Source organism: Schistocerca americana, chromosome 4 (genome assembly GCF_021461395.2).
Source record: "Schistocerca americana isolate TAMUIC-IGC-003095 chromosome 4, iqSchAmer2.1, whole genome shotgun sequence".
NCBI lineage: Eukaryota > Metazoa > Arthropoda > Insecta > Orthoptera > Acrididae > Schistocerca > Schistocerca americana.
This window is the reverse complement of record NC_060122.1, coordinates 471111502-471126626: the sequence shown is the minus strand read 5'-3', so window position 1 is coordinate 471126626 and position 15125 is coordinate 471111502. Positions and strand designations below refer to the sequence as shown.

The 15125-nt window shown below is 37.3% G+C and overlaps 1 protein-coding gene across 1 annotated transcript in view; it reads right to left on the bottom strand.

Annotated features, from left to right (window-relative positions):
• LOC124612482 (inositol monophosphatase 2-like) overlaps nt 1-14807 on the bottom strand; it is a 45046-nt gene extending 30239 nt beyond the window's left edge. Inside the window, exons 1-3 of the mRNA XM_047140716.1 lie at nt 14699-14807; nt 8059-8192; nt 1603-1862 (exon numbers count right to left, since the gene is read on the bottom strand). Coding sequence (XP_046996672.1) covers nt 1603-1862; nt 8059-8192; nt 14699-14764 — 460 coding nt within the window. The 5' untranslated portion in view covers nt 14765-14807. The remainder of the gene's footprint in view (nt 1-1602; nt 1863-8058; nt 8193-14698) is intronic.
• Between the last annotated feature and the right edge of the window lie 318 nt (nt 14808-15125).

The following is a 15125-nucleotide window of genomic DNA, read 5'->3' as shown; positions in this document are numbered from 1 at the left end:
GGTATGTTGTCAGTACCAGAGGAAAATTTTGATTTTAGCTCTCCTATTGTTTTTAGCATCTCCTGTTCATCTGTTGGGTATAGGAAGAGAGACTTGTTACTAGGGATAGTTTTAATCTGATTTGCAGTGGCAACATATGGAAAGTTTTACTTCACCAGAATCTCAGCTGCCTGAGAGAAATATGAGTTAAAGTTATTTGCTATCTGCTGGGGATCAGATACAGAAGAGTTTTCTTTCAGTTTGATATTATGGTATTCTCTCCATTTTACTCCTGTTTCATGCCTTATAATGTCCCATGTGGCTTTCATTTTATTTGGTGCATTTGCTTTGAAGGAAGTATTTGCCAATCTTTTTGCTTCTTTTATTACTTTAGTTAAAATCTTTTTGTAATTCTTAAAATAGGAATCAATTCTGGGGATATGGTGTGCTGTCTAGATATTTCATGAAGTAATCTCTTTTTCTTCGCAGATATTTGTATCCCTATTACCACCCATTTTATTTTCAGATCCATTTTTGTGACTGTCTTTTTATGTAGTGGAAAGCAAAGCTCAAAATAATAGCAAAAACTATTGAGGAGTTTGTTGAACTTATCATTTCTACTTTTACATTCATAGATGTCATCCCAAGTTTCTTTACTCAGGTAGTTAAGGAAATGTTGTATATTCCGGTCATTATACTTCCTAGATGTAGTTGTTAGACATTCAGTTGAGCCAGACTGTTTTCCTAATCTTATACTAATTTCTTGGGCTGTGTGGTACCCAAAGCCTGTATTGTGAGTTTGTGTTGAATATTGCAAGGGCACATTTGAAAATATTTGATCAGGGATTGTGGCTGAGGGTTTTGTGATGTGTGTTGGTGTTTCTGAAGTAGCCATTAAATTGAAAGTTGCTAAAAGGTTCAGTAAAGCATTTTTTTGTTTGGACTCACTTGCAAAGTCAATGTTTAAATCCCCACATATAATTAGTTTTCTATTTTTTTGTGTGGTCTTGTGTAAGATATTTTCAAGGTTCTTTAACAAGATGTTAATATCATCAATTGGCGCCCTGTATAGACAAATTATAGCAATTTTTTCAGCCAGGATTTCAGTTCCATTTACCTCAATATCTTTCTCTACGGATAATTTTTCTACGTAAGGCATACATTTAAAATTTATGCTATTTTTAACATAAATGCAGCTACCACCATGTTTATACAGTTTCCAACAAAAACAACTACCCAATACAAAATTTGGAATGCATACCATATGAAGTTTCTCTTTGTCAAGACAATGTTCAGTCAAACATAATACAGGAGTATTTTTCATGTCATTTTCTAACAAAATATGGAATTCATTTACTTTTATTGGATAGTGATTGTACATTTTGATGAAATACCGTCAGGTTTGGAGTTAAACTGAAACTTAGTACTTATATTTAGTCCTTAGTACTTATATTTATACTGGAAATTCTGCCTGGAAGATATTTTTTATTTTCAATTTTCACTTTTGAATTGTACAGTGCTCTGTTCTTGGACTCTCAATTATTCAAGCCAGGCAATCTTTTTACCCCTTAAAATATTGTACAATATGATTTCATAATAGAAACTAATGATAATCATACAAACCTGTTTCCTTTGAAGCATGAATTCTAGTGCCATTCATGTATGAACCTTGTCCTTTTCTTGCAGTGAAAAGCTGCTCTAGCACAGGATTGTATATGATACCAATTTCTGCTGCTTTGTTCTTCCATAAGCCTATAGATATACAAACATTTGGGAAGCCATGAACAAAGTTCATTGTTCCATCGACAGGGTCAATGATCCATGTTGGATCATCTGTTAGTACACATTTCTCACCAGCTGCTGTTGCCTCTTCACCAATAAATCTGAAATATTTTACAAACAGTGATAACGAACTCATTAAAAGACAGACAGTACTTATACCACCAGCATTAATCATTAAAGAATGCACTGATATGTGAATAACTAGAATTAAAGTAATTATTTAACACTAAACACATCATGAGAAACACTACATACTTCAATTACTAAAACAGTACATGTTCTGTACTAAATTCTCAGATTACATCATTCTCCTAAAAGCAAGCACAGTTATGGAGCAGAAAGCAGTTGGAATCTCTCTGTCACAGAATTTTTATCTTTAAAGCACAGAAACTTAAAGTTAGACAATATACCACACTGAGAATCTAATGAATTTCTACTCCAGAAGGATTTTTCTTTCTTGAGCAAATGGTCTCTCGCACAAAGAGAAGAAAATTTAGAAAAATGAAAATAGGAGAAAAAAAGAATTTACCCATAAGAATTGATATACATATAATGCAGCTACAGAGCACAAGCAGTCGAACAGAAGTTATAAATGTGTAAACAAAATCTTCCCTTCAAAACTAAAGAAGTCAGTTTTAGTACAGGTGAGAAGAAGAAACAATTTAAAACAGTAATACTTCTCACATTTAAGGAAACATCTGTTACCATGTTTCAATGTGTAGTCCGCATCCATAGCACAGCGATAGTGTTACTGCCTACCATGCAAGGGGGACCAGGTTCGATTTCCAGCAGGGGACTGGGTGTTGTGCGTCCTTCATCATTATTGACACACAAGTGGTGTCAACTAAAAAGACATGCAATACAGCGCCAAACCCCGAAGGGGATATCCCAGCCAATAAAAGCCATACGATCATTTAATGTCTTTCTTTTTTCTATGTGAATTCTTTGACTTAATTTACACTGTGATGTTTCATCAAAATTCATCAACTCTGTGGTAGTAGATGAGTTTAATACAGACATGCTCTTGCACTGTTTAGAATGGATAAACTGCTTACCTTTAATGTAGCAACAACGAAAACTGCAGGTAAAAATGTTTCGAGCAGTGAAAGGATCAAACACAGATGTGAGGGCTCAAATGGAACATACTTTGGATCTGACCATCATGAGTTAGACATTTGCTAAGTACATAAATTTGCATAATAGTTCTTATTTTTGCATCATTTGAACTCAAGGATTGTAACAACAGCTTTTAATATCTTAGACAGAATTCTGGATAAAAGGAGTCAATGTTTTGAAAACAATCCACTAATCTTGTTGAATCACCATTTAACAGATTCAACTTACATTAGATCATGTAAGATGATAATCAATCAGACTAAGTCCAAATGTTTGACATATCAGTCAGGTTTACCGTATTTGTTACTTGTTACTTACAAATGCTTGCATAAGTTTTACGCAAAAATTTGGAAACAACTGTATAAGACAAAATTTGACGTGACCATGAAGTAGACTTAATAGGTATTACACACTGAGAATACATATTACACACTGAGTGGAAAAACGTCACCTTTATTCGACAAACTTATGGCTGTGTTCCAAACTATGAAGAAAGTTCAGTGCATCAGCAACAAGGAAACACGATGTGCTATGCAGAAAATTGTGTAAAGTTGACATCTTTTTTATTTTACATCATCTGCCCATGCAACATGCAATGCTTTTCACAGTTTGTAAGATAAGCTGTTGATACTCTGAAATATAATCTATGTCATTCAAATAGCAATGGTAGCTTCCCACCTGACATTTCCCATGTACCATTTTTTATGCTCAGAGCCCATGTGTTCATTTCCAACAGGAGGAAAAACAAGTTTTCAAAAAGTTAATAACACTGTTAAAAGGAAGAAAATTTTTGCTTTAAACTAAAATGAAAACACGAGAGACCTTGAACTTCTCAGTAGTCCTAACAAAGTAAGCCATAATCAGTGAATAATGGTAATCATAATTAAATCCATGGCCTCAAAGTGTCGGTTTGTACACTGAACGCAAGGATCTCTGATTGACAAGTCAAGGAGTAAATACAAAAGTCAAAATAACCTCAGAAATATTTTCAGAGAGGAAATATAGCAGATGAAACTAAAATAAATTAGTATGTGAGAGTTGAAACCTCACTGGAAAATTTCATAGTCCTCAAAGAAATCGAGAGACAAATTTAAAGATGACTCTCTAAGAGCATTAGGTGACATCAGCCTTTGGAGGAACAACACATTAGCAAGGAGGAATACTGTTTTTCACATCATATGTTTCTAAAATGACTTTGTGGATCATAACAAGAGGACATAACATGTTTGCTCAAATGACTGGTAAATACGGTGAGCAATAACTGCTCACATTCAGCAACCTCTGGGGAAGCTGGAAGTGTAAAATATTCTGCATGTGATAAGATATTATTATTAACTTTTTAGTCAAATACGATAATATCAGAGTCACAGCAATTTGTGACCTGTTGTTACCCAGCACAGTTATTGTGTACGGTTAGTGATCAAATGTCATCATTGTGAATTACACCAAAGTTGCATGTCCCAAGTTCAACTGATGTAATAAGTGAATGTTTACAGAAAGAAAAAACCTACCTGTGTTTGTCAACATGCTAAAGTAGAGCAGCCTGTCGCAAATCTGAATCAAAATGACAGCCTCACAGGGTAACAATGCAAACACTCTTAAAGGTTGATTGGTGACAAAATTTTCTGTCAGAGCCTGAATTTCACTTTCTTCATCTTATGAATGGATGTTAAAGTGTCACATATGGTTGAAAAAACTTGCATATATTAAATCAAAAACAAGAGCTGACAGTAACACATTGTTTAGCAAATATTATGAGGTTATCTTAAATTCACATGAATGGCAAATGAACAATTCATTATTAATCCAAGCTCATTATATAGATCCTCAACCACCTTTCCTCCAGCAATTGTGCTATGCATTACAGTTATAACATGTACAGATTATAGAATTTACCAGCATTAAAATCATTTCCTGTCTAACTAGTCTCACTATACTCAAGTGATCATTTCAGATGTATTGCCAACTGCACCCAAAGAGTTTGTCACATGTAATGACAATCTGATTTAATAGTATTACAAAAACAATATCCTAAATGTAATGTGACTCTCACATCATACAAAGTCTATATTAAATCTTTATGTTTTTAAATCAATTTTCAACATCTCTGGTACACATCTTTCGCAATATTTCTCACAGTTTTATGTTTCAACGTTTGCTAGTTACGGATGTGGGAATGAAGTTCAAAGAGTAGGTCCCTGCATGTCACAATGGAGGATAACATGCTACGCGTGGTTAAATTCCTACAGTTATTTGGTTTAACTGCCAAGTATGTGCAGTGTTGTATCTGTGGAGAAAGTGTGAGACTGGTGAAAGTTGCTGCATCATATCAGCCTTGCTTTTTCGCAGGAATTGTTTTTGGATTTCTGTCACATTGTTGCTCTTTCAAATGAACTAAATAGATCAATTACGGTTGTTGGTACCCTGTTTTATTAGATTGTGATTTTTTGCTAGGTACATACTGTGATTTATTTTCAGATTTCTGTTTTGATCTTTCGCTATATCATGTTTCTGCCATTGTTAAATTTTGTATATTTCATTATTCATGTGATTTTGTGGCTGTTGTGTTAGATTTCAGTCTGTTCCCACACAACACCCCAAATTTCCCGTGGTCATCCCATTAGCTTTAATATTTATCATGAGGAATTTGTATGATTTCGTATTTTATAGTTACGTTTTCAAACCGCAAACGATTTTAAGATTATATGCCACCATTTGCAAATCGTTTTTGTGTTGCATCTTGGAGCAAAGCTGATAAATGCACACTGTAAGGTAACTGTCAAAAATCTTTTATAAAATAAGACATTTCATAAAATATTTGAAATGTGCACTGGAGTGCTTTTATAATACATTTTTTTTTTAAGTTAACACCTAGTCCTATCTTTTTATAAAATGTTTGTCAAAGATCTTTGACAGCGTAACATGGGCCCAGGTAATAACAATGAACAATGACTCAATGACAGAGAATTAAATGGCAATTAAAAAAAAAAAAAAAAAAAAAAAAAAAAAAAAAAAAAAAAAAAAAAAAAACACCTGTTCAATGCTGCAAGAGCTCATAAACTAACCATCATACTGCATACTCACCTACAAAATCAATATTTAAAACTATGGATGCTTAAAATCTACATTGAAGAACTGGCCACATATATTCTACTGTTATGAATTAGGCATGGGTTTAGCTGTAACAATTAACATATCAAAAGGAAAATTCACTTGAGGAAACTAATTACTGGAAAACCTGTCATCAAGAAGCAATGTCCTAAACACTCCTGACAGAAACACACAAAAGTAGAAAGTACTGTCCTAGCTTTTGGGATTGTTAGTTCCTTAATCAGGTAGGAAAGGGGTGCACTTTGAGAAGAGTTAGGAAGGATGGGTAAGTTACTCAGACCTCATGCAGCAAATGAACCACCTGTTACAAGGAGATCTATTAACATAAAATGTCAAAGATAAATGTAACATTGGTTTGCATTATGGTAGTCACATACTACAGTGTGTGTGTGTGTGTGTGTGTGTGTGTGTGTGTGTGTGTGTGTGTGTGCATATATATATATACACACACACTCCTGGAAATGGAAATAAGAACACCGTGAATTCATTGTCCCAGGAAGGGGAAACTTTATTGACACATTCCTGGGGTCAGATACATCACATGATCACAATGACAGAACCACAGGCACATAGACACAGGCAACAGAGCATGTACAATGTCGGCACTAGTACAGTGTACGGGCACGTGCACCTTCCGCCGACCACTGGCGACAACATCGATGTACTGTGGAGACCTCACGCCCCACGTGTTGAGCAATTCGGCGGTACGTCCACCCGGCCTCCCGCATGCCCACTATACGCCCTCGCTCAAAGTCCGTCAACTGCACATACGGTTCACGTCCACGCTGTCGCGGCATGCTACCAGTGTTAAAGACTGCGATGGAGCTCCGTATGCCACGGCAAACTGGCTGACACTGACGGCGGCGGTGCACAAATGCTGCGCAGCTAGCGCCATTCGACGGCCAACACCGCGGTTCCTGGTGTGTCCGCTGTGCCGGGCGTGTGATCATTGCTTGTACAGCCCTCTCGCAGTGTCCGGATCAAGTATGGTGGGTCTGACACACCGGTGTCAATGTGTTCTTTTTTCCATTTCCAGGAGTATATATATATATATATATATATATATATGAAATCCTCCCCACTCCAGCAAGAGTGTCTTTCCGCCGTCCACCTAACCTTCGTAACCTCTTAGTTCATCCCTATGAAATCCCCAAACCACCTTCCCTACCCTCTGGCTCCTACCCTTGTAACCGCCCCTGGTGTAAAACCTGTCCCATGCACCCTCCCACCACCACCTACTCCAGTCCTGTAACCCGGAAGGTGTACACGATCAAAGGCAGAGCTATGTGTGAAAGCACCCACGCGATCTACCAACTGACCTGCCTACACTGTGACGCATTCTATGTGGGAATGACCAGCAACAAACTGTCTATTCGCATGAATGGACACAGGCAGACAGTGTTTGTTGGTAATGAGGATCACCCTGTGGCTAAACATGCCTTGGTGCACGGCCAGCACATCTTGGCACAGTGTTACACTGTCCAGGTTATCTGGATACTTCCCACTAACACCAACCTATCCGAACTCCGGAGATGGGAACTTGCTCTTCAATATATCCTCTCTTCCCGTTATCCACCAGGCCTCAATCTCCGCTAATTTCAAGTTGCCGCCACTCATACCTCACCTGTCATTCAACAACATCTTTGCCTCTGCACTTCTGCCTCGACTGACATCTCTGCCCAAACTCTTTGTCTTTAAATATGTCTGCTTGTGTCTGTATATGTGTGGATGGATATGTGTGTGTGTGTGCGCGCGAGTGTATACCCATCCTTTTTTCCCCCTAAGGTAAGTCTTTCCGCTCCCGGGATTGGAATGACTCCTTACCCTCTCCCTTAAAACCCACTTCCTTTCGTCTTTCCCTCTCCTTCCCTCTTTGCTGATGAGGCAACAGTTTGTTGCGAAAGCTTGAATTTTGTGTGTATGTTTGTGGGTCTGTCGACCTGCCAGCACTTTCATTTGGTAAGTCAAATCATCTTTGTTTTTAGATATATATGACACTAGACGTTTAATGGAAAATTTGAGGTCTTTCTTTTGATTTTTATGAAGGTATTTGATATAGCACATACTCACTTATGTGACGGAAAATGTGATGATAGTCCAGAGATCAAGAGCTTCTCAACTTCTTTGTCAGTCTCTGTTACAAGGTCAACTTCACACGATTTAAATTCAATATCCTTTTTCTTCCATATACGATCTCTCACTAACTGCAATAAAATGCAAACAACCAGTAACTTGTGATTTTTGAATCTAAACTCTCAAAAAAGCAAATATATGGTAGGATGTCACAGGAGACATGATGGTGTTTTTGACAGCTCTAAGGAAAAACAAAATGACAGCTGTGACCCAATACACTATTCATGTACACAAAATTTTATGAACAAATAACACTTTATTGGTATCTCAAATTGTTTCCAAAGAAACTAGAAACAGAAGCTTAATGCCAGACAAACCATACATATGAAATATACAAAACAATTTTCAGATACTTAAATGACATTTACACTTTTGTATATCAGTAATAACAAGACAAGGCCCTTTGAATAACTGATGAAAAATGGGTATTCTTCCCTGTATCTGTTAGACGAACTTTAACTCAAAAATGTTTATTTCGTTAAAGCATGATTTTTGTTAAAGGGACATACTGGTATATTCAGAAAAGAACAGCTGAAACTATGAGCATTAGTGAACATATTAAAAGACTTCCCTCCGGTAGGGAAAGAAGTATAATGAAAACAAGATCAATAGCGACAGCATTCAAAGATTTCCTGAGGCAAATAAAGCTTTTAACATGCACAATGAATCGGTACAGATATTCCCTTGGACAACATTTTCAACATGTGGTTACAGTGTTTTGCGACTGATCATGTACCTATGTGGCAACAAGCAGCCAGTCTTGTGTATGCGAGTTTAAGACCAAATTCATACTCAAGCAACTGAAAATGACCAGCTTCCTTACACACTCACTTACCTTTCAAACTATTTAATCTAAATCAAACTGTACATTAATAAATGCTTTTACCTGTTATGTGGGGTACACAACCACCACAAATGTAAACTTGAGAAATGGGAAAATGACTATACTGTGGACACCAAACAACTAGGGACAACCAACATCTGTGCAAGGAAAAAATTAAAAGAGAGTTGTGGCAGGATCAGAAAAAAGCTGCAAGTATGACAGGGCAATTACATCCCACAGTAATCAACCATGGAGTTCCGTAGACGGCATCTCCAGGATATTGCCAAGAGGATCAGGAAGGATAACAGAAATTCATAATGACCAGATTATGCACAACTGTATTAGGTGTAATGCCAATTCTCTCCACATAATGTCAAGGAATGTGGCTCAAGTTAGTGATGACTAACATATCCACTTAACGATACCCCCACACCTAACCCTATCCTGCTTTGAAAATATGCTGGGAGGTTTCATGGGGAATTGCAGCCCATTCTTCACAGAGTGCTGCACTGAGGAGAGGTACTGCTGTCGGTCGGTGAGGCCTGGCCTGAAGTCAGTGTTCCAAAACATCCTGAAAGTGTTCTATAGGATTCAGGACAGGACTCTGTGCAGGCCAGTCCAAATTACAGGGATGTTATTGTCGTGTAACCACTCCACCACAGGCCGTGCATTATGAACAGGTGCTCGATCATGTTGAAAGATGCAGTCACCATCCCTGAATTGCTCTTCAACAGTGGGAAGCAAGAAGGTGCTCAAAACATCAATGTAGGCCTGTGCTGTGATACTGCCACGAAAAACAAGGGGTGCAAGCCCCTCTCTATGAAAAAAACAACCACTGGCCCCGAATTTTACTGTTGGCACTACATATGCTGGCAGATGATGTTCACCAGGTATTTGCCATCTCCACACCCTGTGTGATGGTCTGGATAGACTTCTGCATATTACACATTACAACCCTCTTCAACTGTCGGCGGTCTCTGTCAGTCAACAGATGAGATCGGCCTGTACGTTTTTGTGCTGTACATGTCTCTTCACGTTTCCACTTCACTATCACATTGGAAACAGTGGACCTAGGGATGTTTAGGAGTGTGGAAATCTCGCATGCAGCCATATGACACAAGTGAGACTCAATCACCTGACCCCTTTTTAAGTCCGTGAGTTTCGTGGAGTGCCCCATTCTGGTCTCTCACAATATCTAATCACTACTGAGGTTGCTGATACGGAGTACCTGGCAAAAGGTGGCCGCACAATGCACCTAAAATGAAGAACGTTTGTTTTTGGGGGTGTCCATATACTTTTGATCACTTAGTGTACTTTACAAGAGGATGGAATGTGTAGTAGAAACAGTTCTTCGTCTCCCTCTCATCCCAATCATCCAGAATCCAATACTGTATCACAGCCAGATACAATTATATACCTGGGATTCACAGTCGGGAAACGAGGTACTAATGATAAACTACTATCAGGACCTTACCCATAGCTGGAAATTGGCAAAAAGCTAACAAATGACTGTGAGACTGACTGTTTCCAGATAAAATGTTTAGATGTTTATTTATTACTCTTTCAGTATGTTTACCATGCAATTGCCTTCATCAATTGAAGTTATACACGTGCACATACTTTCAGTTAAATGCATATAGTTTTTAACATATACACAAATTGATGATTCGATTACATAATTTACATTCTAGTATATTTCATTACATATCTACACAATTTCACATAAAAATATATCCTCTCTTCCATGATATATTATATGCATATTAATTGCAGTTAGGGGTATTGCAAATTTGGGTGATAAACATATCAATAAATTAGCCTACTGTGCTTATTTTCATTCGATGCTTTCATATGGCATCGTACTTTTGGGTAATTCATCACTATGAGATAAAGTATTCACTGCACAAAAACATGTAATGAGAATATTCGAAGGGGCCCACCCAAGATCACCTTGCAGATACTTATTTAAGGAAATGGGGTGTTCACAGAACCTTCGCAATACATATATGTATGTATCAAATTTGTTATTAAGAACCCACCCCAGTTAAAAAGGAAGAAAAAAAAGCAGCAAAGAACATAGCTACAACACTATAAGAAAGGATGATATTCACTATTCTGTGTTAAAGTTGACTTTAATACAGAAAGGGATGAATTATGCTGCCACAAAAATCTTTGGACACCTACCAAATAGCTTTAAAAGTCTGACAGAAAACCAATCAGTGTTAAAAAATGAATTAAAAGACTTCCTGAACGACAACTATTCCCACTCAATAGATTATGATCACTTATATTTTATTATTATTTACTAGTAATGAGTGTTTTCACCCTCATTATAGATGTTCTTCAGGTTACTTTGAAGGTATTTTTGCCACTAATAATACACCATATTTTGAACTAAACTTCTAACACTGCCTTAAATTTAGTTACATTGGGGATTTTTATTGACTGCGGCAGTTTATTATACATCTTCAGACTTAGGTGTTTGTGGCTATTTGTACCAATGAGAGCCTTGAATATAGTATGTCTAGAATGGAGTTGTTTCTGGTACTGTGCATATGTACATTCATTCTTGGAGTAAATTTCTGTATATTTAATTTGACATATATTAAGCAATCATAAATATGAAGACTTTGGAGTGTCATTATACTGAGTTCACATAGAATGTTTCTTATAGGATTCTCTAGGGCCAAATCCTTGAATCCATCTGACTGCTTTTTTTCTGCCATCCGAAAATGCAGTTTGTACAGTTAATTTCCCCATAATATCACATCATACAGCATCTGTGACAGAAAGAATGTATAGTAACAGAGAACCAGTAATTTTTTGTGGCTAGAGTATTTTAGTTTGTATGGTAGCAAAATCACATGTGCACATTTACCAGTCAGATATTTTATATACTTGCCCCAAGAGGCTAGTCTATTTTGAGGCTCAACAGTGCGCTGACTACATGCCCCATTGTATCCGAATGCGGTGCCGGCTAAGGACTGAGGAAGATATGCCGACCGGTCATTACCGTTGAGCCTTCAAGACCTGTTTGGACAGTGCTTGTTATATAGTTTGAAGAGTCATTAACATAAACAATAAAAAGGAATGGCCCAGAGAAAGAGCCTTATGGGATTCCTCCACTAAATTTCATTAGTTTTGACCTCTCCTTGTTTACATGCACTAATTGCTGTCTGTTGCTTCAGTAGGATTTAACTAAATTTAGTGGTTTACCTACAAAACCATAGTAAACTGTCTTTTTTGCAATAATCTCATGTGATACAGAATCGAAAGCTGTACCAAAGTCTATATGTGAGACACGGGTGATCAGTTTCCTTTCATAAACATTATGAATTGCAATTTACAGACTTTCAATAGCTTTTATGGTTTATTGGTCTGACCTGAATCCAAACTGTCTTCCATTCAGTAAATTGTTATTCTCAAAATACTAGTAGATATATGTATGTATGCAGCTCTCTCTGATCTTAAATATTATAGGAACAATTGATATTAGTCTATAGTCACCTGGTAAGGCTCTGTCACCCTTTTTTTGTAAATTGGAAGAGTAGCTGTAATTTTAAGGCATTCATGAACAGTACTATCATCAAGAATTTTGTTTATAAGATAGAGAAGAGGCTTTCTGATTTCTTTAATTATAGATTTTAGAACATAGTTACTGAACCTATAGTAGTCCTCTGTTCTGGGACTGTTCAACTTATTTATGGCATTAATGATATGAATATAATAGAGGGAAACATTCCACGTGGGAAAAATATATCTAAAAACACAGATGATGTGACTTACCGAACGAAAGTGCTGGCAGGTAGATAGAGACACACAAACAAACACAAACATGAAATTCAAGCTTTCGCAACAAACTGTTGCCTCATCAGGAAAGAGGGAAGGAGAGGGAAAGACGAAAGGATGTGGGTTTTAAGGGAGAGGGTAAGGAGTCATTCCAATCCCGGGAGCGGAAAGACTTACCTTAGGGGGAAAAAAGGGGTATACACTCGCGCACGCACACACACACATATCCATCCGCACGTACACAGACACAAGCAGACATTTGCCTTTACAAATGTCTGCTTGTCTCTGTGTACGTGCGGATGGATATGTGTGTGTGTGCGTGCGCGAGTGTATACCCCTTTTTTCCCCCTAAGGTAAGTCTTTCCGCTCCCGGGATTGGAATGACTCCTTACCCTCTCCCTTAAAACCCACATCCTTTCGTCTTTCCCTCTCCTTCCCTCTTTCCTGATGAGGCAACAGTTTGTTGTGAAAGCTTGAATTTCATGTGTATGTTTGTGTGTCTATCGACCTGCCAGCACTTTCGTTCGGTAAGTAACATCATCTGTGTTTTTAGATATATTTATGGCATTAGTAATGTTTGTAGCAATAATTCTTTTCCAAGCGAATCTTTCATTTGGTTTACTCTGTGACTGCAAAAGGAAGGTCTCGGCATCAAATGTATTATCACTTTGTGATACAAGAGAACTTTCAGAGTTTACAAAATTTTTGTTGCGAGTTTCTTTCCTGTGTTTATCTCACTTTCAATATAATCCAAACTGATTTACACTTATTTTTAAGATTCTAGATGTACTCTTCATTTACTTTGATTTTTGCTACTCTGATTTCAGATTTGTAAATTTTTCTTGAGTTTATAAAGCCTAGTTGAATTTCTTCACACAAGTGTCATCAATTCTGTCCTTCTGTTGGAGTAAAACTATCCTGATTCTACTGAGTTTTTGTTATGTACCACATTTTTGTGTGTTGCGTTTTGTGCCTGTTGCTAATGTTGCATCTTTTAGTAACAAATGAACAGATCCTGTCTAGTGCATGAATTATGAAGGAAATTAATGTGGGGAAACATTCAGTAATGTCTTTCCACTGGTTAATATATTGGACCACTATTTTGGTCTCAGTCATTCCTTATTATTTCAATATTCTTTTCACTGAGAAGTCATATGCAGTTAACATCTTGGAATTATCAATAGCCAGGTTTCCAACTTTGAGCCGAATGTCATAATTGTCAGTTATTCCTAATTTGATGGTGTTACAGTCTTCTCAACTTCTAAACACATTGCTAATTACATTGTGAAGGTATGCTTCCATCCTAGCTGGTTTAGTCACTTAAGCAGTAAAAATTCATTGATCTTAACATATGTAGTATACAAATCACATTTTTGTCTTTATTCACATATAGGTCAATACCTCCTTTGATAAAAATTTTATGATGCTTACATTTAGCAGTCTTGAAAATTAAAGCAGGGAGTTTTCTGCAGCTGTTTCTTCATCAAACGCTGGTGTTTGGTAAACAGATGCAATAACGTGTTTTAAGGCTTGCCCTTTATGTGTAACATAATGAGCTCATTTTTGCTGCAACAACGTACGGTGTTTATGCTGGGCCTAGCTTGTTTATTTACTTTTAGGGTGTGTTATTTATGCTCTTTGTTTTGACCAGGACCAATACATCTCAAGATTGGTCAGGATCATATGTTTCCCTGATCTGGTTCTGAAGGTTGGGAGATGCCACCTGACTTGTTAGAGCCTGCTACTTTATTATGCACCATTTAGTTCCTTTTTTTTGTTTTTTAAAACTTAATAAAAACGACGTACGTAAAACAAATGCATTCTCGTTAAACGACTTTTGTTCCCCGGCATTCAACTGATGGAACACATTTTCACATTTCACGGTTTTACTATTATCTCCACATAAAAGTACTGACAGTGTATAAATCTAGAGCCCGTGGGGACGGTAAAAAACACTTAACTCACTTTGCCAGCATCCTTTGCAAGCTGAAGAACCACCTGATAGCACTCATCCATACTTCCATCCGCCATAACTCGTATATTATCTGAGTATCTGGTAACAGTAGCAACACGGTAGCAGTAAGCAGAGTGCAGACTAGCAGCCGGGGCAGAACATCAGCTGATTTTACATAACGAAGTGTACATTTGTCAACGTTCTTCGAATGTCAAGACCCCCACACTCCGAACCAATGGTAACTGCTCTGAACACGACAGATTCAAGGAGGTTACAAAACCTTGTTTTAACTTTCGTATGCGTGAAGGCCCGTCCACATGCAACGATATAATTGCGCAGAAAGACAATGGCATGTAGACGAGAGGTTTGCACAGAAATTTGACTTGCACAAACCTGGAGGTTGCAGTTGGGGTTTGATGAAACTTACTCAAATCTGTG